Source organism: Erpetoichthys calabaricus, chromosome 10, assembly GCF_900747795.2.
Source record: "Erpetoichthys calabaricus chromosome 10, fErpCal1.3, whole genome shotgun sequence".
NCBI classification, from domain to species: Eukaryota; Metazoa; Chordata; class Cladistia; order Polypteriformes; family Polypteridae; genus Erpetoichthys; species Erpetoichthys calabaricus.
Genome location: NC_041403.2, coordinates 30980147 through 31006872, shown reverse-complemented (window position 1 = coordinate 31006872; position 26726 = coordinate 30980147). Strand labels below are relative to the sequence as shown.

Here is a 26726-nt window from a genome sequence, read left to right as displayed (position 1 = left end):
AGATTGGAATTGCTGTTAATGTAACTTGCACATCTTTGAGGAGTACCTCGAGGAAACTCACAAAAGCACAAGAACATGCAAACGTCCGTATGCAGAAGCAGCTACACTACCCACTGCATCACTACATTGCCTACATTTTACAAAGTTTACTTATTTCTTTAATTTATTTCACATACGTACACAAAGCCCCAAAGCTAATTTCCACTGAATTATATAGATGGAATTAGATAAAAAAAATTGTCATGTGTTAAAAAAACAGACATTACATTTAAATGTATATTTATTTGCTTAGGAGACACATTTATCCAAAATGAATTACAAGAAAGGTTAAATTCATAGAGTAAACTTCAGTCAGGGGGACTGTTATGGGACAAGTGTTGCAATAAACCTTCTGAGGTTAAAATATTTTAGGAAATGTATGCTTGGCATAATATCCATATTCAATCAGTGAAAGAAGTTGAAAGTTGGAGCACTTATTTTGTTTTTAGTTGTTTTAGAAAAGATTTAGTTATCACATTTTTATTTATTATGTATTCAAAAATAAAAGTGATAACAGAATGCAATTCCATGTGTTAGTAAACTGTATTAAATATAGCACTTTCCACTGAAATGTAATTTTAATGTAGCCTAAATACACTTCTGGTGGCTCAATAGCGCTCATAAATAGCAAGTTTCAATTCATGTGATGCAAAAATGGCATCAGTTGATGTGCTATTGTTAGTTGTTAGTTGAGGATTGTCTGTGACTAAAGTCAATGCCACATTACATGACTTCTACTCATTATGTATGTCAGAACTGGCAACTGCAGTTTTTGATCTTGTCGCTGGACCGTATCAATTTACATGACTGAAAATTGTTGGGCATGTCAAAGTTAATGACTGCGAGACAACTTTCTGGCACAGTCGTGCTTTTTGTGAAAGCCAATAATGTGCTACCTGATGTAACAGATACTGCAAGTTCAGCAGAGATCTGTGTCCTTTTTTTTCACTTTTCCATTCTGTGGTGATACGTAACATGAGACATCAGGCAGACAAGCTTCTCTTCTGTTTGTGAGGAACAATGTTCCTTATTTCTTGTTGCTGCATTCTATGCTTTGTGCTGCTGGATGAGCATTCATTGGTTGTCCGCTCTCATACACTGCTCTCAGACCTGTTTGATTTTGTCAGGGTGAGTCGCTGGATATGTCAGACTACATGACTGCTTTTTCACGGGAGGGCACTGCTGACTGACCCTAACTGCCTCGCTAACGTTATGTAAATGAAGGCTGAAAAAAATCGCTGAATCTGTTAACACTACAATTACCAAAGCATACAAATAAACGTTTTGAAGAAATCATTGTATGACCTGAATAGTACCAATCAGAAAACATCATCGCCCTAATGCAATATTATTTGAAAACGAACAGCGTCAGATCGGGTGTAAAGTTATGCTGGCGCTGTTAGTTAGAGTCAGATCAGGAGGGTGAGGGGGGCGTGATCATGACTGAGAGAATAAAAATGAAAAAAAGTAAAACTTTACAAGTACCAAAAATTTACACCGAATGTCAAATATATTTGTCTCTTTCTTTTTTTCTCCGTGCTGCGTTGACATCGTGAACCAGAAGGTGTGAGCTTATTCAGTGTGAGCAGGAACACGCAGGTGGCCGGTTGCTGTGTGCTATAGCAAGCTTGACCATGGTGATGATCAACGCATATGTACTGTTCAAGGCATGTACGGGGTCCACTGAAAAAAGAAGAGTGTTCATGGCTCACCTTGTAGAGGAACTTTGTCATCGCTTCTTGCAATAAAAGGCGATGGAAAAAAAAGGAGGATGCAACATCGACAAGCTTCTGTTCCAAGACAGCCGTTCCACAGGAAAGCAAACTGAGTGAGCATCAGGCGCCCCTTCAGTGTAACAGGAACCACAGCATAGAGAGAAGTGTGTACATTGCAACAGGTACACATGTCGTAAATGTAGGAAGGATGGTCGTTGGGTGGGTGGGAATTGTTAACATTTGAATTTGATGATTGCATATACCATGGAACTGACCTCTCTGTACTATTCTTTCCTCTGCATGTCCTGGAGTACAAAAGAAACAGCAGCATACAACAACATGGGGACTGGCAAGATCAGGGCAAAAAAAAAACACGCGGTCACTGATTACAACCACAAGATGTTATGAGAATGAATATTAATAATATGAATAATGTTGCATCTGTACCACAATGTTTTCCGAAATGTAGTATACAGGTCATAAAATGAATAATTCCAAAAACCATATATACCGATGTCTCTGTTTTTTTGTCAATGCGGCTTTGACATCATGGACCATAAGGTGCATAATAATTCAGAGTAAGCAGGAACACTCAATAAAACTGAATAAAAAAAATCAATTGACAATGAGATAGGAATAAGGCAGATTCACCAGCGTTTGTGTGTTAGCTTTTATCCATCCAGATCAGAGAATTTCCAGTTCCATTGTCTCAAAACACCACTCACATCTACAGTTATTCCCAGTTTCAAATAAAAACTAACAGCGTCAGATCCTGGGAGCTTGGTAGTATGTATCGTGATCGTGACTGAGAGAGTAAAAGTGAAAAAAAAAATGCTAACTTTTACAAGTACTATAAATTTTCAGCGGCTGTTACAGACACAAATCAAATGTATGTGTTTATTGTATAATATTAACAATAAGATCAGCTCACTACTCAAAACAAAGTTGGCGATTCTTACTGCTGTGTCACAGAAACTGTTGTATCATCCTTAAACCTTTTGTGAAAGTGTTTATTTGATCTTTGGACTTCAAACTGTACACATTATATAGTTTATGTCTACATTTTGTCATTTATTACTAAAATAACTGTTTTAACAATGTGTTTACACAGATTATTGTAGAAACGGAACACACATGAAATGCATGTGTTCCAAATAATGATCTATTATTTCCACTCTAAAACTTCAGCACTTCACTCCCAGATAATGAAGGCTGGAACTGGGAGAACTTTGTGCCCATTCTGCATTGGTGGGGGGATGGAATAGTAGGCTGCTTGCTGCTTGTTTTGATCGGCACATTTACAAGACAAAAAATGCTGATGGAGAGGTGCAAAGGGATTTAAGGTGGGCTGGATTTACAAGTTTTTTCGTAGGCTTTGGTCATTCTAGTGTTAACTATTCAGATGTTTTGCACATAACATTTTTTTAAAGCAGTAGCTAACGGAGAGCTAAAAAATCCCAATATAAAATTGTTAGCTCCTTTAGACTGTGACGTGGAACAGTTCTTGACTTGATGATAAATTGTAATGTTAGAGAAATACAGTTAACCTATGTGAAGCAACAGAAGATGTAAACTGGTGTAGCAGTAGCTTGTACATGCACCTTGCTATTTGACTAACTTGTACTGGGGATCCATTTGCCATCATGAACAAATATCAGAAGAGCAGAAGAGGAAAATATACAAAATTAACAGGATGAAATGACCTCTTACTAATTAATGATAGCTGAACTCGCACAGAATGTTTCTTTATTTTTAAGATAGACAAGTCTGCAAATTTGCCATTGGCGTTGAAGGAGAAATTTTGAATATTTAAAATTATGGTGTGCTCTATTCAAGATATCACAATGAAAATTAAAATGTCCTGATAAATATCCTTGAAGGATAAGTGTGCCAAAAAAAAAATTGGTCCATTTGGAGACGTTATTTCATGTGGACAGGTATACAGACAGGTGTAGGCGCTTTTAATATTTTATGTGAACGTACCTAAAAATGGACATTTTGCTAAACTGGACTGCAATTGATGTGAAAAAAGTAATAAATGAGGCAAAATTATGTTTCCTTTTTAAGTTTGTCAGACTGAAAAATTATACTTGTGATAAAATAGTTGGGAATAAGGTTTACAAACATCAGAAGCTATAATATTATTTTCCTAACCACTTTTGTGATTTGGTATTATTTTAACTTTTGTATATAGTTTTAACACATTTCACTATGCAGTAAAGTATTTATGGAAGTGTATTATAAAACTGCCTTAGAATAGATTCAGTTGTAACAACAGAGAAATCCTGCATTGTTTTTTATGATGGTGGTTAACACCGCTGCCTAACAAACACAATGTCTTGTGCCTGGTTATTGTGTTGATTTTGCACATTCTCATCATGCTTTTGTGGAATTTCTCCAAGTTTACCTTCCACAATCCAAAATGTGGGTGTTAGGCCAGCGCTCCTTCAAGCTTCAAACCCACTATCACTATACCAGTGCCAAAGAATTCTGTCATCTCTTGCCTCACTGACTATCATCCTGTAGCCTTAACACCTCATCATTACAAAGTATATCAAGGGGGTGGTTTTTGACTTTAATTGAGTGAGTATATGAGTGGGCCCTGTGGTGCGTCATCCAATGCTGGCTCCTGCCTTGCATCTTATGAGGAATTGTTTTTGGAAGTATTGAGACTGCATAGTTTACGTAAACTCTTCCTGCAGTTGTTCTACTGGAAAATCTAATTTATCACTGGTTGATTTTAAGCACATGATGTTTTGGTATTAATTATAAAGTTATAAAAAAAAAACCATGGTTACAAAGCTTCAGGGTACACCTCACAGAGCTATGCTAATGGATTCATTCTTATTGACACAACAATAAATAATAAGCACAGCTGGCCTCACATCTTGAGTATTCAAACATGTAACATGTGGCTAACAGATTACAAAACTGGGAAAGAAACCTGAGTCATCAGGTCCAGTTTGGCAAGTGAAAGGTAAAACATTGCTATTTTATGATTTTCAGGCTTTTAAAATTCATCCAGGATCAGTGTTGTATAGTTTTAACTATTTAGGACCCCTGCTGCCAGAACAGACCCCTTGCAACATGGGGTTTGAAACTGCTGTGCTAATACTTATTTCATGCTGTTTCACTTTTCAGATGAAAATCGCAGAAGATGATTTGTGGATCAGGACCTATGGAAGACTCTATCAGAAGCTGTGTTCATCTACTGGAGATATCCCAATTGGACTTTATAGAACGGAGTCTCAAAATCTAGCTATATCTGAGGTAAACATTAATGACTATGAATTGTTACTTTGTTTTCACCCAACCCTTGATGTGAGAGAAGGGCCCAATTTTATTCTAGGTACAGATACATTTTGAAGAGCTGCTCTGTCAAATATTAAATTGTATTTATACAATTAACATATCAAAGTGTAACACATGAGCCTACACCTTTAGTAGTATTACCTAGAGTGCTGTACAGTTAATGCAAACATGAAAAAGTAAAGAATCTACATGCTTTAGTGTTGTGCTTATTTGGTAATGATAGTGAACGAGTAATCTTTGTTCGTCTTTGTCAACTAGTATAAGAAAGGAAGCAGATTTAAGTGATAGTGGTACGCAGACATACATTTACGAGCAGCAAATCCTGCTTGATTTCCAAAGAAACTGCGCCGGAATATCCAGTGAGGTGACAGAGACGCTCCGCTGCCTTTGCTTACTTCGGCAGCCTGAGAAGCTAAGCTGGCAGAAACGCCAGCGCAGCGATCAGAAGCAGAAACAAGGGAAACGCTGCGGTGTTAGCACGAGGCTAAAAACTAACCCCACCAGACCTAGGATACCATCCATTCTGCTCGCAAACATCCGATCACTAGACAACAAGCTGGATTACATAAAACTGCGGCAAAATGAGAGACTGTTGCATCTTTATTTTCCCTGAGACATGGCTCTAGGAAAACATTGCAGACTTGGCCATCCAGCTAGATGGACTGACCATCTTCAGAGCGGACAGAGACGCCTCTTTGTCCGGTAAGACCCCTTTGGGAGAATGTGTGTTTATGTGAACAGAGAATGCTGTATGAACGTTGCTGCAGTCACGTGACACTGTTCCTCACTGATAGAGGTTTTATCGGTAAGGTGCCGGCCTTTCTACCTGCCGAGGGAGTACAGCTGCGTGCTGGTGGTTGCCGTCTACCTCCCGCCTAGCGCAAATGCTAACCATACGCTAGCGGAACTCTACGCGATCATCAGAAAACTGCAAGCGACGCACCCCGAGGCATTTTTCATTAATGCTGGAGACTTCAATCATGCCAACTTGAAGTCAGCTCTTCCAAAATTCTTCCAGAATGTGAACTTTGCTACTGGAGGGGGAAGCTGTCTGGACAATGTTTACATGAGCGCTCCTGATGCCTACAAGGCCCTACCCTGCCCTCACCTCGGCTATTCAGACATATCAGCGTGTTTATGGTTCCTGCATACAAGTCCCTGCTAAATCGCACTAAACCAGCCCACAAGAACATCAGAGTGTGGCAGGTTGGTGCTGTTTCAGCTCTCCAAGACTGCTTCGAATTGACAGACTGGGAAATTTTCAGGGAGGCTGCTATGGATAGTGACTCCATCAACCTGGAGGAGTACACAGACTCTGTGACTGGCTACATCTCCAAATGCATAGAGGATGTTACTGTTACTAAGGATGTTACTACAAGAGCCAACCAAAAGCCCTGGATGATGAGAGAAGTGCAGAAGCTGCTCGAGATCAGAAAAGCAGCCATCAGATCTGGAGACAAGGCCACCCTGAGGGTGGCCAGAGCCATCCTGTCTCACGCTATAAGGAGAGTTAAGTGGGCATATGCGCAGAGGATTAACAAACACTTCAGCAGCACCAAACAAACAAGTTGCAATACACAATCCAGAAGTCACAATCCATAAACAGAAGCAGGAAGTCAGCAAAACCAAACTTAATAGTGAATCGCATACTTGAGGACACCAGTGGAAGTTAAAGGGAAAAGCATTTAGGACTGAAGCCAGGGAACACTTCTTTCCAAAGAGTTGTGAGAATCTCGACCAAACTACCAACACATGGAGTTGAATTAGAAATTTTAACAACCTTTAAGTTGTATTTGGATGAGATATAGGGACCGTTTAACTATTAGCTAAACAAAGGAGCCTGATGTACTTTATTGTCTCCTCTTCTTTTCCAACTTTTTATGTTCTTATAATTCTTATAACTGGCCTAAATAGCCCAAGGGAGAGCTCAGGAGTGGTGATGTCATGGTGGCCTCATCTCCTGGGACTCCAACCAGAAATTGCAAAGAATGGAGGCGCATTTAAAGTAACAGGACATAATTACAAACATAAGAGAAAATACATAAAAATATGAAAAATATAAAAAAAAAAATATTAAATCAAAAATGACAAAAACAATAATAATATACATGTGATGCAGGCATTTAATAACCTCTTGGGCACAGCCATCAGCAGTGTGTCTGTTTGTGGAGAGTGTCGACCTTGTTGAAAGGTTTACTTACCTCGGCAGTGACATTCATGTCTCTGGTGACTCTTCCTATGAAGTCAGCAAACGGATTGGGAGAGCATGGGGGGTCATGAGGTCACTGGAAAGGGGTATGTGGTGCTCCCGATATCTATGCAAAAGGATGAAGGTCCAAGTCTTTAGAGTCCTGGTGCTTCCTGTCCTGCTATATGGTTGTGAGACATGGACACTATCCAGTGACCTGAGACTAAGACTGGACTCCTTTGGCACTGTGTCTCTTTAGTGGGTATCATTGGTTTGACTTTGTGTCAAATAAGCGGTTTCTCATGGAGTCCCGAATGAGGCACATTACCTGCATTGTGAGGAAGCGTCAGTTGCAGCAATATGGCCATGTGGCGTGATTCCCCAAGGGTGATCTGGCTCACAGTATCCTCATTACTGGCTGTGGTAGATAGAGGGTCATTTCCGGAGAGTGGGACTGGACTGCATGTCTGCCTGGGGGGTTGCCAACCAGGATCCCTAGCTGTTGCGTCGTGTGGTGGATGTGGCAATGCACTGTACCAGTGCATGCTCCCCAACCTGACCTGACCTGACCTGACCTGATGAATAACAGCATCTACTGACAGATTTTGAACATCAAGTAATTCGTTAATAAAATTGATAAAATAAATAATTAATAAAATTAGTTTGTCATGTTTGGGTGATTGGAAATAGTAGAAAATATGTATTGTTTTGCTTCAAAGCCATTTTTGTTTGAGATTGCAAGCTGCTGTTTTGTACATTTTGTTGTGGTAATTGCTATGGGTATGGCACAGGCTCATGTTTTTTGTGTCATTAGGGGTCAAGGGTGTAAAGTTCAGCTTCATACACTTCCTGGTATCTGTGATTGGATAAAAACAGTGGTGGTGTTGGATTCTGGCAATTATTTTGTTTTTCTGTTTAATGAACTTGCTTATGATATTAAGCTCTTTGATTTTTGGTTAGCATTTTAACTCTTGATGACAGATCAGTTAGACTTTTGGTTATGAGTTTGGCTTAATTTTTGAACAAAATTATTTAAAGAGGCAACTAACCAATAATAATCAAAAAAGATGGAAATAACATAAAAACATGAAAGGTAGTAATACAAAGACAACAAAAACAACAATAAACACCTAGCCATATGTTAATACATGACACTCTTTAATAAAAATTCTCACTGTGTCATTTCAAGTCAGCACACCAGCTGCTCCTGCACTTGTAGGTTTGAGCTACAATTGTCAGTCCATGATGAGGCCCAGAAAGGCTGCCCTGGTGGTGGGCAAGTGTAGCTTCAAATTGTCAATCTAGCAGTTTAGGGGGCTGTCAATACCTTAATATTAGCTCCTCACTGTCCTGAACTGTGTCATCTAGGATTGTTTTACATCTGAACTTTAATTTAACATTTCTACCCTGAAGTAGCTTGCTATAGTAATAATCTATGCCCTAAAAGTGTCAAATGTAAACATTAAAGTCATACTTGTTTATACATTGAACTCACGTTTTTCCAGTAAATCCAACTTGACAACTGTCTGACATTTGATTATTTTCCTTTAATTTCTACACAGTCTTTTTTCATTCCTGTATACACACAAATTCCTAGCATCGGGATTGTGTTGTCAGATTAAACTTTGAAATGATAATCTGCAACAATAGTGGTATAATAGGCTAACACAGTCTGCCGGCACAATCCTTTTACTGAAATTTATCTTGGGAGGTGAAAAACTAATGCTATACCACTTAAAACCATTTGTCAAGCGTGAAAGAGTTAGTGTTGTGTTGTACTAGAATATTGTTGTTTTTTTCTTTTCTTTTGGGAATATATAGTAGCTGCTCAGTAAAATAATTGCTTCAGTCGCATGTTTTGTATTTAGGGGCTCTGAAACGATAACAGGGTTTATCACAAAACTGGAAGAAAGTGCAAAATGCTAGGCCTCACGTTTAGCAGCATGTTGCCATTAAACAATTTTAACTTCATTATTCTTTTTTTTTTTTTTCAAAATAGCCTTTCTTGTTTATGTCCGTTTACATTGAATGAGTGATTAGGACTTCTGTCTCTGAACTGCAGCAGCCCAGGTTTAATTAAGTATTTCACTAAATATTGTACCGTATGTATAATTTGTATGTGACAAGTCAAATTTGATTTGATTTTCATTACTATCTGCATTACCTGTTCAAGAATGGTAATAGAATACATTTAAAAATATTTGACATCTCTTGCTTTATGGGTACTGTCAGTGTTTGTCCTATAATAATAATAATAATTTTTTACATTTATATAGCGCTTTTCTCACTACTCAAAGTACTCTCCATGAAGGGAGGACCCGGGAAACAAACCCCCAATCTCCTGACAGCAAAGCAACAGCGCTACACATTTCTTTGGTATCCTCATGTGTCCTAACTTACCGTATATGCTCGCGGATAAGAGCTCCCGTGGATAAGTCGGGGCTTGATTTTACAGTATAATTTCCGGTATTTTATAATGTCCGTCGTATAAATCGAATGTGGAAAACTCACGCTATTAGTCCAAGAGATTATGATATGCTAACACCCACCTGAGAGAGTAACCACGGAGCACACTGCCTTTTTTTCTATGTATTGTGCCTAGGCGACCACACTGTAATACCCAAACTATTCCGAAGTGTCGTTTGCACTGTTTTGTGTTGTTCGTATCTCACACCCTCATACACCTTTATTGTAAGAGCATCCCTCATCTACGATGGATCATTCAATCAGAAGAAAATATGAAGCTGGTTTTAAATTAAAAGTCATTGAAGTGACGAAAGAAATTGGTAACTGCGCTGCTGCAACAAAATGTGATGTGTTGGAGAGACTGATGCGAGATTGGAGGAGGCAAGAAGATGAAAAAAAAATGTAAGTGTTGCATTTTTGAACAGGCGTATAAGTTGGGGTCTGATTTTATGATCGATTTTTCGGGTTTCAAGACCCGACTTATACGTAAGTATATACGGTATGTTGGCTGGCACTGCCTTCCTCAGTTACTTTCCCGTAAAGCCTTCTTCTCATATTCTGTCATTTTGAGGCACGTCACTTGCCTCCAATTTGCTATTTGACTACCCCCAAAGGTGGATGAGCCCCCATTACCCAGTGTGAAAACATCATTTTTATTTTCTTGTGAATACTTCTCTTGTTTAACAGCAATGCTCAGCGTTGATTCTATGCCTTTCCTCAGTATGCTTTTGTGTGTCAATGTCAGTTGCCTGGAGGTTCCTGGCTCAGTCTCGTTTGCCTGAGCAACCAAAGTGGAACTGACCAATCAGATTGCTTGGAGAGTCCAGACACACACAGACTAGCATTTTATTATATAATAAATGTCCCTGGAGTTTGCATATTATCTCGATGTTAGTTTTTGTTCTGTTTAGGTGCTTTGGTTTTCCTCTCATATCCTCAACTTTAGTGTGTTAGTCTGACTGATTAGTCTAAATTATTCCTTTATGACTGGCTGAATTTAATGGTGCCCTGTCCTTGGTTAGCTCCTGATTTTAGACAAGAATGGGTCCCGTGTGGCCCTAAAATTTAATTAAATGTTGTGAATCACCAGGTGGCGTACTGCTCCCCAAACCCTGACACAGACAGGCTGAGACACAAGTCTTTCCCAAAAGCACACATCTATTTTAGTAGGCAAGCATTTTTCTTTTGCTCCCCACTACACATCCATCCATCCATCCATTTTCCAACCCGCTGAATCCGAACACAGGGTCACGGGGGTCTGCTGGAGCCAATCCCAGCCAACACAGGGCACAAGGCAGGAACCAATCCCGGGCAGGGTGCCAACCCACCGCAGGACACACACAAACACACCCACACACCAAGCACACACTAAGGCCAATTTAGAATCACCAATCCACCTAACCTGCATGTCTTTGGACTGTGGGAGGAAACCGGAGCGCCCGGAGGAAACCCACGCAGACACGGGGAGAACATGCAAACTCCATGCAGGGAGGACCTGGGAAGTGAACCCAGGTCCCCAGGTCTCCCAACTGCGAGGCAGCAGCGCTACCCACTGCGCCACCATGCCGCCCCCCACTACACAGTACAGTAAAAAAGCACCAAAGTATTCACAGTCCTTTCTTCTTTCTCTCTCTTCCTCTGTCACATCCACTCCTCCTCACAAGCTTTGTCCTCCATCTCCCAACTCTGGCTCTCTGACTGGTGGTGAGGCGGCTCCTATTATTGCCCACCCGGAAGTAGTCCAGGTGTTTCTCGACCTTCTCCCGGCTGCACTTCTGGGTGTGGCGGAAGTGGTTCCTCCAAGGATTCAGCTATACCTGCAGCACCCCCTGGTGGTGCCCACAGAGCCCAATAGGGCTGCTCCAAACTACAACTCCCAACATGTCCTGCAGGGATCTGTGGTGCTGTAGCAACCCAGGGGGGCTGCCCTCTAGTGTCTTGGGTGACTCCAAAATGGCCGCTGGAGTCCCTGCTGGGTAATGACCCTGGCCATTCATCACAGTGTGTACAGTCAACAGAGGGATACAATAAAGTTAATACTGTGTAAACAACAAAAATAAATCAATAAGACACTGAGAGTATATTTACATTTTTGTCAAAGGCTTATACTATAACTGGATCAATAAAGGCTGCTGTGTATGTCTTAAAGAAATATTTTTTAATTTACAGTTCTACTGAATAGTGTGGAGAGCTGATAATAAGGATGCTAAATACATTACCTGATGACTTTTAGAGAGATGGGTTCTGTTTTATGCTTGGTACTTCCTGGGATGAGCTCTGCCCTACCATGACACCATAAATGGATTAAATGGGTGTTAAAATAAACCGAAATTCTTATCAGATAAAGGGGATTGTCAGAGAAGGACTGGAACAGAAAATTTCTCTATATGCAGATGATATGGTCTTATATATATCGGACCCAGAAAACACTGTCCCTGTTGTTTTAACAGCACTAACAGAATTTCAAAAGATATCTGGTCTTAGAATTAATCTGAATAAAAGTATACTCTTTCCAGTGAATTCACAAGCATATAATATTGGATTAGACACCCTACCTTTTACCATAGCAGATCAGTTTAAATACCTAGGGGTAAATATCACAAGTAAACATAAAGCTCTTTATCAACAAAATTTTGGCGTCTGTATGGAAAAAATTAAGCAAGACTTGCATAGATGGTCAACCCTTCATCTCACTCTAGCCGGAAGAATTAACATTGTTAAGATGAATATCCTTCCTAAACTTCTCTTTTTATTTCAAAACATTTCAATATATATCAATAAATCGTTTTTTAAACAGTTAGATTCAATAATAACCTCATTCATTTGGAACTCAAAACACCCACGTATCCGAAGAGCGACCCTACAAAGACCTCAGGCAGAAGGTGGCATGGCTTTACCTAATTTTCAGTTTTATTACTGGGCAGCAAACATACAAGCCATAAAAACCTGGACACAAATAAATGAACATACACAGGCTTGGTCTGCAATAGAAGTAAAATCCTGTAGTACTTCTTTATATTCCCTGCTCTGCTCTCCAATAAATGAAAGTTATCGCAAATATACTAATAACCCAATTGTGCTTTACTCACTCAGAATATGGAACCAAATTAGGAAGCATTTTAAGATGGAAAATCTTTTATCAGTGGCACCTCTGCAAGAGAACCACCTCTTTCAACCTTCGCAAGTATATCCAGTTTTTAATACCTGGAAAAGTTTTGGGATTAAAATGCTCAGAGATCTTTATATAGACAACATATTTACATCTTTTGAACAATTACGTTCAAAATTTAACCTCCCAGCTACACATTTCTTTTACTATCTTCAAATTAGAAATTTTGTTAAACAGAAATTGCCCAATTTCCCCCACCTTGCACCCTCCACAATGCTGGAAAAAATACTGCTCAATTCCGAGGAAACAAACACTATTTCCGCAATATATAAAATCTTATTAGATTCCCTACCTTTCAAAGACCCAAGAGGACATTGGGAAGAAGATCTCTTAATTAATATATCAGAAAAGGAGTGGAAGGTAGCAAAGCAGAGAATTCACTCGAGTTCTATATGCGCAAAGCATAGAATTATTCAACTAAAAATTATATATCGAGCTCATCTGTCTCGCTTAAAACTGTCCAAAATGTTTCCAGGCCAGGATCCAACCTGCGAGCGCTGCAACCAAGCTCCTGCCTCACTGGGTCACATGTTCTGGGCCTGCACCAAACTAACATCATTTTGGACAAAAATTTTTAAGTGCCTCTCAGACAGCCTTAGTATCACAATCCCTCCTAACCCACTAACAGCTGTGTTTGGTGTCCTTCCAGATGGACTTGAATTGGAGAAGGACAAGCAAACAGTGATTGCATTCACCACACTTTTGGCACGCAGACTTATTTTGTTAAATTGGAAGAATCCTAATTCTCCTCTTATAAGTCAGTGGGAAACTGATGTTTTATATTATTTGAAATTGGAAAAAATCAAATTTTCAGTTAGAGGATCTGTACAAAATTTTTTCAAAACATGGCAGGATTTAATCAATATTATTTTAGAATAAGAGAATTAACTATTATTGCATTTAACTCCCTTCTCCATCTCTTATTTATATAGATATTTACTTCTCCCCTTCTTTTGTCTAATGTTGCCTTATTAAAAAGCTTAAAGCAATTTTCCTTTAGCTAAGCTCTCCTTCTCAGGGGTGGGGTTTGATTTGTCTTCAAATTTGTTGGGTTATAAATTGATCTGTTTATATGGAATGATTACAATGAAAATTAATAAAATAAAAATATAAAAAAAAAAACAAAAAACATGGTGGTGCCTTGCAACAAGGAGGCTGGTGTTCATGTGGCATTTAAATGTTCTCCCTCTGTTTGTATGGATTTCCTCTGGATGCTCTCTTGTCCTCCCAAAGGACATGCAGGTTAAGTGGATTAGTGATGATAATTTCACCCCTAGCCAATGTGTGTTTGTGTTCATTCTGCAATGGACTGGCACCCATTACAAGGATTGTCCCTGCCCTGGGCCCTATGCATACTGGGATAGGCTGCGGCTTCCCTGCAACACTGCTCAGGATATAGTGGGCTTGGAAAATAAATGGATAAAACAGTTTTAAAAATAAGAATACATAACTAAAGTGAATATTTAATTCCTCTGCATTGTTATTTTACATTTTTAATCATTCCGTTTTACTGTTTGGTTCTTGCCCATGCTCCTCTCATTTACAAACACTATGAGAGCAATGGAATAATTTTTATGTGCTTTTAAGGCAGTGATGTATACCATGCAATAATTGTGTTGCTATATTTCAAGCTCAAATTTATGTTACATCTATTTTCAGGTGTATAAAGTTACCTATGCCTGAATAACATAATTCTGAAGGTCTAAAATGTATTTCCCCTGTGGAGACTTTAAAGCCTTATCATACTTGGAAAGGAGACGATTGATAGAAGTCAATAATCCGATGCTCTCTTCCCTTTTAAAGTGAAATACTTTGCCTTTCTCAAGAGTAACAGTATCTCATACGCTATCATGTCACTTTGTCATCCGCTTTTCATGATGAAGGCTGAGGTGGTAAAAGGCTCTGCAGGGAAGATCAGACCTTCTTATCCTTAGTGTATTCTGGGGTGCTTCCTGGCACGTCCAGGCCAACTGATAGGCATAATTCCTCAAATGTGTCCTGAGGTCGTTCCCGACTGTGCTTTCACCACTCCAAAGGCTCATGTTTGGGGTTAGGAATAGTTCCAGTCAGTGATGGGAATGTACAGGGCAGGCTTAGGATTAGACTTGGAAAAGAGAAAGTAAAAAAACATAACAATCTCAAACCCACCTGACTGAAATCATGCGTGTGGAGGTCAGGCACAACTCTGGCAGCATCAGAGACACCCCTAGACAGGACAGCAGTCACTTACTGGGCTCATTCACAGACAATAGGAGAGCTTAGATTTTCAAATTAAGATAATATGCACATCAGTGTCAAGTGGGAGGAATAGCAGGTCCTTACGGGCCCAGAGAGAAAACATGCAGGCACTGCAGAAACAGTTAACAGGGCATTAATCCAGAATGCTCCATGATCCATGATGTAGCTGTACTATCCACCATAATAATAATAATAATAATACATTTCATTTATGTAGTGCCTTTCAAAGCATTCCACTGTACTACCTTTGAGAGTAATATTAAAAAAACATTTCATTTCATATACATTTATACAGTATAAAGACTCCAGCAGCAGTAACCATGAACTGTATTAAGTGGGTTATTTTAATTATAGTAATTGTTTTGTAAACTAAGCTTTAGTGATAATGCTGTTAAATTATACCTTTATTTTCGATATTAATATTTCTCTGAGTCTGGTATAAAACCTACACATACATACTACAAAAACCTAAATGTTCTACACCTACTTAAATTGTGTATTGTACTAAAAAAAAGAATTACTGTTACCACAAAATTTTAAAAAATCTTTCCTCAATACAAATAGTTACTACATATGAGTTCAATGAAAATTAGATATTTACTTGTATTAAAAACTCTCAGACAGTTAAATTACCGTATATACTCACGTATAAGTCGGGTCTTGAAACAAGAAAAATCTATCATAAAATCGGACCCCGATTTATATGCCCATTCAAAAATGCGACACTTAATTTTTTTTTTTTTACATCTTCTTGCCTCCTCCAATCTCCCACCAGTTTCTCAGAAACATCGAATTTTGTTGCAGCAACGCAGTTACCAATTTATTTTGCCACTTCAATGACTTTTAATTTAAAACCAGCTTCATATTTTCTTCTGATCGAACAGCTCCATCGTAGATGAGGGATGCTCTTACGATAAAGGTGTATGAGGGTGTGACATACAAAAAACACAAATCAGTGCAAATGCCTCTTCAGAATAGGTTGGGTATTACCGTGTGGTCACGTAGGCATATCATAATCACGTTAGTATATCATAATCTCTTGGACCAATAGTGTGAGTTTTCCACATTTGACTTATACGACCGACATTATAAAATACCAGAAATTATATGGTAATTCAAGCTGTATAAGCCCCGACTTATCCACGTGACAACTTAAACGCAAGGTAGCATGGTGGTGCAAGGGTTACCACTGCTGCCTCACAGCACCAAGAGCCTGGGATTGATTTGATTCTGGCTGTTGCCCATACTGCTGGAATAGGTTTCACCTCTAAGTAATCCTGCATTTGAAATTGAGGGCTTTAAGAAGATGGATAAACAAGCACAACTATAGTAAGTCAGTTGTAACTGTATCTGCATAGATAGATAGATTTGTACACCAGTTTTTGCTAAAGAATGATAGTCACTGTACAAAGGTGCTACATAAAATAAAGTTTTTTATCTTTTATTCTGCTTAACTGTATACATACAATATATGTGGCCCTGCAGGCCCATTTCCTCCATGACCTTGCTGGCTGGAGTTGTTTTATTGTGAAAGTGTCCAATTTAGGCACTTTAGCCTCCAAGGTTATTTTTTGTTGGTGGAAAAGATAATACTGGAAATGCTGAAATACTGTTCCTTAACCTCCTAACCTTGTATCACATGTAATCCCCTTAATACTTACTGTATCTCTGGAATCCTTAACAAGGGAAGGCTGCAGACCAATTGTGTTCTCAGTTTTCCACCCCTGCAAGGATTTACATTTAAATTTATATTTATTTGCTTAGTCAATGTTTTTTATCCAACGTGACTTATAAAAGTGGTCAATATACTCGAGTACTCATCAGTCTGGGGGACTGTATGGGAACACGTGTTTCAGGAGAAGGTTACAACACTGATCACCTTAAAACAGAATGCAAGAGTGTGGCATTTCCTAGGTTACAATAACTATCAGTTAGACAGAAATTCACCAAACAAGTGAATCTTCAAATGCTTCTTAAGTACATTCTGGCTGTCAGGATTTTGAATGCAGGTGGGCAGCTCATTCCACCAGCCAGGAGCTACACGTGGGTGCTGTACCTGTCTGAGGTGGAAAAGTGAGAGCTGAGTCTAAAGACAAAACTCTCAGTTTACCAGTCAATCAACATCCCTGTCTGCACCTATAGGCATGAGCTGTGGGTAATGAATGAAAGCATGAGATTATTAGTACAGGAATGAAGCTTCTTCACAGGGTGGCTTGGTTGACTTTCCTTGTTAAGGTAAGAAGTTCAGCATTTCGGGAGAGCCTGAGAACAGAGTTGCTACTTCTTCAGATTCAGACGAGCTGGTTGAGGTAGTTTGGGAATGTACGTACCCCTAGAGCCACTCCATGCATGTCCTAATGGGTAGAGGCTCTGCAGCCGAACCAGGAAATGCTGGAGAAATTATATCTCCCAGCTGGTTGGCTTGGGAACATCTCTGAATTACCCTGGAAGTGCTGGAATCTGTAGATGCACCATGGAGCACAGGCAAGATCAGAATAACAAAGCAAGTTCAAATGACAACTCATGTTCAAATTGCATAGAATTTTCAAATAGTGATGTTTTCATGTATGAATGTGTGTGTGCATGCGCCAGAGAGGCTGAGACAGATTTGATCTTATTCAAGTGGTTAATGGAATATAAAAGAAATACTTTTGCAAAAGTATAACAAAACAAGTGTGCTTTTATTCAAGAATAAAACTGAATGACAAAAAATTCAAGTGACAACAAGATGACAAGAAGACGTGATTCACCAGCGTTTGTGTGTCTGCTTATATCTCTTCAGTGATATCTTTTACATGTAGCAAAACTTTACACCAGCTGCTACAGACTGAAATCAAAGGCTTCTTCTTTTTGGGCGCATACACCTTCAGCATGGCACTGCCAGGTCTAAAAACTAGTGAATTGCTTGTGTACTGAAGTCACTTTAGCTGCAGGTGGAAATCCCATTTTACTTATGGTGCCAAGCAGAGTTGTGTTGTGGTGCAGCAGTTTATTAGCCAGTGAAAGCGCTGTGAGGAAGCTGTCTGTTGTTATGGTTCTGCCTTTGTTCAGAAATGGCCCCATAAGCTTTATGACCACAGTCACGGAAAGTCTTTGCCGTGGGTTGTAACTCAAAACAAAGTTCTCAACAAAACGTTGCCAGATGTCCAAGATTGCAGCAATCCTGTTGTTTTTCACACGTTCTGCACGTGTGTCTTTGTTGTCAAAGTGCAAATGGCGCAAAATAGCTTGATATCGGTCACGGGATATCGTATCTTTGATTGCCGGTACAACAAATAGTTCTGAGCAGGCATCAACCAGAGCAGCAACTGTGGTCATCGCTGCTCTTGTGAAAAGAATGGAGATAAATGCCATTAACTCAGAGAGGGAGAGGCAAGTTCGTTGTACCACGTGAACGTCACTGACAGAATAAAACTGAATAATAAAAAGTCAAGCACCAACTTTTACAAGTGCCCAAAAATTACACCTAGTGTTACAGACTCAAATCAAATGTATGTTTTTATTATATTATAGTAATAATAATAATAATAATAATAAAAGCAGCTCTCTACTCAAAACGTGGAACACCCTGCCTCGAACCCGGAACCTTTGGGTTATAAGGCAGCAGTTCTTACCTCTACACCATTCAAGAATACATATCAACTTTCTGTCAATTGACATTTGAGCTTGGGTTTGTAACTCATTGACAGCAACATGAAACTCGAATGATTTTTTTTTTCTTTGGTTATATTCTTGAATAAAAGTGCACGTGTTTATTTGATATTTGGACTAAAGTCTTCACACATTATACACTTCACATCATTATTAGTATAACATGGGAAATGTTTCTGTTTTAACAATGTGTTCAGCAGTTCCTGCCATCCTACACTCACACCGATCTTTGTAGACATGGAATACGCATGAAATGTATGTATTCCAAATGATGATATATTATTTACCCTCTACAACTCCAGGCACCGTACTCCCAGATAAAGAGACCTGAGCTCTGAGAAGTTTGCAATGGACTCAGCTCTGTTGGTAGGGAGTTGTGGGATAGCAGGCTGCTTGTGCTGATCAAAGATGGTGATGGAGAGGAGCGAAGGAATTTAAGGTGGCCCGGGATTACGAGTTTTTTCGTAGGCTTCAGGGATTCTAATGTTAATGCACTTTGAGCTTCATATCTTGTATGAACATGTGCTGTAGAAATAATTAGATTAGATTAGATAAACTTTATTAATTCCATGGGGAAATTCATTTGCATACATCATCAGAGACATATAAAACAAGAATACACACTCACTGGACAAATAATACATCCAATCAATCAAAAAATAAATAAAAGTAAACTTAATAAGTACAGGGATCTCTTGATTAGTGTGGCTAATTAATCCTTGATGTACACCACATATATCAAAACCGCATTAATCAAAGTTATGAATTAATGGGAATAATTACAATGAATCCTGGAAAATACAAAAAATGTAAACATCATTTATTTTTTAAGGTGACACATATCTATATTAAATTGCACGGTCATTTAAACATTAAGGCATTTCGTTAAGAAAAATCAAAGTAGGTTGAACATTTATTTTTTACATAAAAATGTATCTAAGGTCAATTGAACAGTGGTAGCTTTTTATTAAAATGTTATTAAAATCTTAAACTTAAGTCACAATACATGCAATGTCATTTTTTTAAATACTATCACTTCATTTTTTCAAGTATCCATGCTCTGCTGCTCTTCTATTGTTTAACTGAATATACTGTGACATTGCCAATAAAGTATTGTCTTTTATGACTTTGACAAAATAGCTGAAGTTCAGTAGCTTATGCCTTACATTCATCTTAGCTCTTGAAATTCACATTCCCTGAGTATAGCCTGCATTCACATTCCAGTTGTCTCCATGAGGCATATATGAAAGGTCAGGGTTTTGGTTGACCTTTGCCAGCTCAGACTTCTCTGACAATATGTCCATAAAAAATTACTAGTGACACATCAGCTGTAATGAGAACCACTGAAAAATGGTTAATGAGTTTAAATCTTAAAGCTTAGCCATAGACTCTGTAAAAATGAAAATACACCAGATGCAAATAAGTACTTTAATGGATAAATATTGCATACTATATTTTGATATTATCATTTCAAAACTGGGTAAGACATAGACACGTTCAGAATAATATAAGCATTTGTCCTTGGAGCCAATACAGTTAGTATTTAGTATAAGAACTTCTGCTAAGATAAGTTATCAACAGTTCCGATTTGTTTATTATCACATGAAGGACTGAGTTGATTGAATGACTGGTCTGTTTCTTTGTGCCTTATGTAAGCGCTTACAGTTCCATTTTAGGCTAACAGGGAGATCAGCTCATCCATGCTGAAATGAGAATGAGGTGATCTATTTCAATCAACACCTGCCAAACAGAGCCAGGTATTTTGTCATCTCTGACGGATATAAGATATAGACTACCTCTGGAACAGCCCTGGGAGACGTGCAGACTGATAGCAAAGCGTGGTGAATTTCATTGGTTGACATTGGCCAAATGGTTTGGTTAATAAGAAACTACTGATTTGCAACCAAGTACAAAGGACTCTCTGACAGTCAAAAACTAATGCACATTTAGAAAAAATCACAAGAATTGCAGAGTGTGTTACAATTCATTTACTTTACCTGAGACAGACTGAAACAAAGTTCAACAGAGCTCTGTTTCATTATTATTTGATATGCACATTATTGCACTCAGTCTAATGGAATCCAGTTTACGCATTTGAAAGAAACTGTGCACAAATTTACATTGATTTATTTTACCTAATGTGTAATAGAAATTGTTTTTATAACATGTCATATTTTGATTTGTGAAGAAACAGAATGTGTTTTAAAGTAGCGTAACACTTTTGATTAGATTGTAGATTTTGAGCAGGAGCTGCCTCCTTTGTATTTCTTAGTGATTGTGATGATATTGGAGGTGGCAGCACTATTTATTGTATGTTTAGCAGGGGGTGCTACCAGTACAGACTTGGGTCAGCAAAGACCCTCTTCCTGTTAATATTGGTGTTCCATTGGCCAGTGGTGCAGGGGTGGGGAATTTTGTTTTAGGTTGCCAGTTTCTATGGACTTCTGTGCTATGATCTGGAGTCTTAAACAAGGCAATAAGGTGGTGCCTCCAAATACCTTACAAAAGTCTTTACTGGCCAGGCTAATTCTCTTTTGCCTGCTTGAAAAATGGAATGGAATGGAAGAAGGTGTCTCAGCTGTTCACAAGACCAACTGCATCAAAACCCATCATACAGTGCATCCAGAAAGTATTCACAGCGCATCACTTTTTCCACCTTTTGTTATGTTACAGCCTTATTCCAAAATGGATTAAATTCATTTTTTTCCTCAGAATTCTGCACACAATACCCCATAATGACAATGTGAAAAAAGTTTGAGGTTTTTGCAAATTTATTAAAAATAAAAAAACTGAGAAATCACATGTACATATAAGTATTCACAGCCTTTGCTCAGTACTTTGTCGATGCACCTTTGGTAGCAATTACAGCCTCAAGTCTTTTTGAATATGATGCCACAAGCTTGGCACACCTATCCTTGGCCAGTTTCACCCATTCCTCTTTGCAGCACCTCTCAAGCTCCAATCTTTGTCTCATCAGACCAGAGAATTTTCTTTCTCATGGTCTGAGAGTCCTTCAGGTGCCTTTTGGCAAATTCCAGGCGGGCTGTCATGTGCCTTTTACTAAGGAGTGGCTTCCGTCTGGCCACTCTACCATACAGGCCTGATTGGTGGATTGCTGCAGAGATGGTTGTCCTTCTGGAAGGTTCTCCTCTCTCCACAGAGGACCTCTGGAGCTCTGACAGAGTGACCATCGGGTTCTTAGTCACCTCCCTGACTAAGGCCCTTCTCCCCCGATCGCTCAGTTTAGATGGCCGGCCAACTCTAAGAAGAGTCCTGGTGGTTTCAAACTTCTTCCACTTACAGATGATGGAGGCCACTGTGCTCATTGGGACCTTCAAAGCAGCAGAAATTTTTCTGTAACCTTCCCCAGATATGTGCCTCGAGACAATCCTGTCTCGGAGGTCTACAGACAATTCCTTTGACTTCATTCTTGGTTTGTTCTCTGACATGAACTGTCAACTGTGGGACCTTATATAGACAGGTGTGTGCCTTTCCAAATCATGTCCAATCAACTGAATTTACCACAGGTGGACTCCAACTAAGCTGCAGAAACATCTCAAGGATGATCAGGGGAAACAGGATGCACCTGAGCTCAATTTCGAGCTTCACGGCAAAGGCTGTGAATACTTATGTACATGTGCTTTCTCAATTTTTTTGTTTTTAATAAATTTGCAAAAACCTCAAGTAAACTTTTTCACGTTGTCATTATGGGGTGTTGTGTGTAGAATTCTGAGGAAAAAAATGAATTTAATCCATTTTGGAATAAGGCTGTAACATAACAAAATGTGGAAAAAGTGATGCGCTGTGAATACTTTCCGGATGCACTGTATGAGTCATGAAATCTACAAGGTTTGATTTAGGAATAATTATGTTAGGTAGAATACCCAGTGAGGGCTGGGCAGACTATTGGCCTTGAAACCCGTGCTGATTTTATTTTTTTTTCTGTAGCCTAACTGGAGTTTTTTTTGTGTGTGTGTGTTTTTTCTGTCCACTCGGCCATCTGACCTTGTTGTGTTGTTATTTATTCTTTAATGTTATTGCTTATTTTTAATTGTTTTCTCTTCTTGTAACTTTATTCTTGTCATCTTGTACAGCACCTTGGGCTACATTGCTGTATGAAAATCTGCTATATAATTAAACGATGTTGTTGTTGGAAAAGGCCTCAACCTAGTGGGCTTAACCCCAGCTCCAGTGGCCTGCCTCAGGCTTTGTGGATCCAAAAGGGATTTATACCTCAAAAAATAAACTTAGATGTCTCAATCATCTTTTGAAAAGAGTAAGATATATCTCCATGTCCTGGCTAAATTACCCATCACAGCTTCGTCCATTCTGCAACACCACTAATTAGTTCTATCTCTAACTGGTTATCTCTCTTACACTAAACCACCTTATTGCTGATGTGTAGTGAGAGTACTTGTGCAGAATGGCCACCCTCACATGATCCAGATTGGGGCTACACATTGGTGTGGTGGTTAAAGTGGCTTCTCCCTCTCTATATATAGCACTTTGAGTAGTGAGAAAAGCTCTATATGAATGCAATTTCATTATTATTATGATTAATTATACAAATAAATACCCACACGAGGAGAGGATAAATGAAGATTAAAGATTTATTTGCAAAAATAGCAAAATAACGAAAATGGCTCAGCACAACAAAAAGAGGTAAGCAGTCACCTAAAGTGGCAATTCCCAGAAAGCAAGTCCCATTATGAAAGCTAACAGAGTAATCCAAGAACAGAGCAGAAAAAAAAACACTAGTAAACTCAGACAGAAAAAGCTACACTCACAATACTCCTCAATGAACAAATCATCACCTGCTCCAGAACTGTCTCAGCTCACTCATATAGCCAGAGTGATGGTTCAGGAGCAGTGGCGTCCAAATGGCCCCGCCTCCTGAGGCTCCACCCACAAACCACACTTAGCAGCAGAACATCTGAAGATGCATAACATAATAGAAAATCCATAAAAGTACAGTGATCCCCTGCTATATTGCAGTTCAGCTATCGCGCCCCCGCTATATCGCGGATTTATTATTATTATTAGGGGGCTCTGCCCCCTGCTCGCTTCTCTCGTCCATCCACGGGTTTTGTTTTACTGGATAAACAATTTAAAGAGATTGTTATTTTCATGGGAATTGTTACATATGCATTATTTTCAGTTTTACTTTAAAACTTTTGTAAAAACAATATTTGTCCTTTATTTCCGACCCTGGCCATGGTTAAATCTCTTTCTCGCGGTACTTATAACACTGCTCGCATTGTGAAGGGGGGGTCTGAACGCACTCTAAAGAGATGTGATCGGTTCACCTGCTGTCTTGCTGCTGCTAACCAGCTGCGTGATCTTCATGTCGCACTTTGCATCAATCATTTAAAAGCCTGTACAGCAGCTGTCCTTTTGCCACTTCGCATCTCTGCCGCTAGCATTCTGAAGGGGGGCAGGGAGGGTATGAAGGCTGAATACACGCTAAGGAGATGCGCTCAGATCATCTGCTGGCTTGCTGCTGCTGGTGAGCTACATGTTCTGCTTGTTATTGTTTTAAGAGCTGGGAGCACCTCAAGTGTGTCTTCCAAAAGCATTCCAACAACTGCGAGGTTAGATGTTCATGAACTTGTTTTAAATTGTTTGTAAATAGGGCGTGACGTGCACAAGTCACCGTCTCATGGGTTTTGCTTCCTAAGGTTGTAATGTCTAGTCTCGCGTGTCATCAAAGTGTCTCTCCGAGATGATCACGTCTCGATTGCTTCGCTCAACCCCCCCGGAGGTGCGCTATGCTCCTGCCACTTCGCGTCTCTCCTGCTCATGTTGTGAAGGAGGGGGGTGAACACACACTACGGAAAAGCAGACAGATCAGCTTCTGGCTTTGTGCTGCTTCTGCCAAGGTGCATGTTCTGCTTGTCGCTCTGTGCGTCCAACATGTAAAAGCAGCTGTCCTTCTGTCTCACTGCCTTGTCTCGCGGGACGTTAAAATGTCTCTTGCAGGACGTCATATTGTCTTCCGAGATGATCAGGTCTCATCTCCCTGATCTCCCTACCAAGATTTTTTTTTATAATAGAGAGATGTTACTCATATCCTTAGCCCGACATCCACATATCATATGTGTTTACAAAGTGTGTTTTAATAACTTTACATGTGTTTAAAGCATGTGGGAGGGTTATTTTAAGGCTTAAACTATAAAAAAAGTTTATTTATATGGTCTTTCTGTATCATGGATTTTCACTTATCGCTGATGCGTCTGGAACGTAACTTCCGCAATAGGCGGAGGATCACTGTATACCACATAAGAATTCAAAAACAATAAAAAAATAACATTCATAACACACCCATTTCTGACATTCTGCCTTTCCTGACTTCACTACTATTTGTTTTGCATTTCCCAGTTCTTTTAATTTCTTACAATAATCCCCACCTGACATATTTCTTATTGAGTCTTCATTCCCTGCCTGTAAAAAGTGGTGCACAGCACTGTTAGATTATCCAAGTTCTGGATAATTTCTAAAAACAAAGAACGTTACCAAAAGTTTGGGGAAAGAGTTGGGTTTTTTTGTTTGTTTAGCTTCACCTACCATTTTGTGTTTTGTCTGTTGGTTTTGGTTTGCTTTGATTGGTTTCCTGACTCCAACCTATTAATAGAAAACACATTTTCCAGAATTGTGTACCACCTCCATTTACCAGTCACTTTTTGGCTATACTGTTCATAATACACAGAAAAGACTTGAATTTGAAAAGTAAGAGAAATAATATTTCCAAACCCACTTTTTTTGAGTTCAGGCATGTAAGGACATTGCCTAGCCCTGCAGCATAAAGGAAGAAACCAACCTTGGACAAAAAACAGTTCATTGCTGAGCCCACTTACCCACATAGGGACAACTTAGATTTGTTAATTAGGCTAACATCATTTTAAAATACAAGGAAAACAAGATCTATATAGAAATGTTTGTCTGGCATTTTAATGATCTAAACAAAAAAAAAACTTGGTAGATACTACAGCTTCACAGAATGAGTGACCAGACAGGAAATATCCCCTAATGCCTTGGTTGGACAAGTAGCTGAATAGGGCATGAGAGCTGTTGCTCTCAGAAACAAGACAGTTGCCCCTCAATGCTAGATGGCAGAGTAGGGAAAGAAAAAGATAATCAAACTAGACTATATTGTTCCTTTGAACTACTACTCAGTCCAGAGTTCCTTGTGTTTGACCCTAAAAAGCAAACTTTTATTATTCCCTGTGTTAAAAACAAATGTAAACCAAAGCAATTGACATGAAGCAAAAACACTTTTTGGAGAAGCTGCCTGTCCTCCAGACAAAGCATTAACAACTATGTTGTTTTTGCCTTGTGGATACATAGTAGTGATGGCTAAAACATATTAACACACTGCCACAATGTGCCATGAAGACTTCCACAATATTTGACACTGCAAACACCAAAATAAACAATAATGAAAATCATACAATTAGTCCAAACACACAAAGTACATAGATAAAATGGTGGAAACAGTGCAGTAACATCTCAGCACGTTTTTTCAAATGGTCTATTATGGTATCAAATTGTCAGACCCTGACAGTTTGTTGACTTTGTGGACTGAGGGTGGAGTTTCCTTGATGGTGTTGTTCTCAAAGCTAAGGATTCTCATTTGGATGATCCTGTTCAATTTACTTTCACCAAACAGTCCATTATGCTGTTTGGGGAGTTCAAAAGTATACCCAGAAAAGATATGTTTAGAATTACACATATTCAAATGTCTTTAAGAAAATAAAAACGAATTACTCTGGTCTATATGGAAATCTGTTCAAGGAATGTTAAAAAGGTCTATGACTTTTGACAAAGTTTTAAATTTGTACTGCGTATTTGAAATTGACCGATAAGCCTATGTGGTAGATAATGAAGCCTTGACACCCAAAGAGGTTTGGGGCAGCCTCCCATATACTTGAGTATTGGCTGCAAAATTCAA

General features: G+C 39.0%; 1 protein-coding gene across 2 annotated transcripts in view; it reads left to right on the top strand.

Annotated features, from left to right (window-relative positions):
• Positions 1-26726, top strand: part of kcnt2 (potassium channel, subfamily T, member 2) — a 566635-nt gene that overhangs the window by 306211 nt on the left and 233698 nt on the right. For both annotated transcript variants that reach the window (XM_051932499.1, XM_051932498.1), the window contains exon 26: positions 4896-5024. In XM_051932499.1, coding sequence (XP_051788459.1) covers positions 4896-5024 — 129 coding nt within the window. The remainder of the gene's footprint in view (positions 1-4895; positions 5025-26726) is intronic.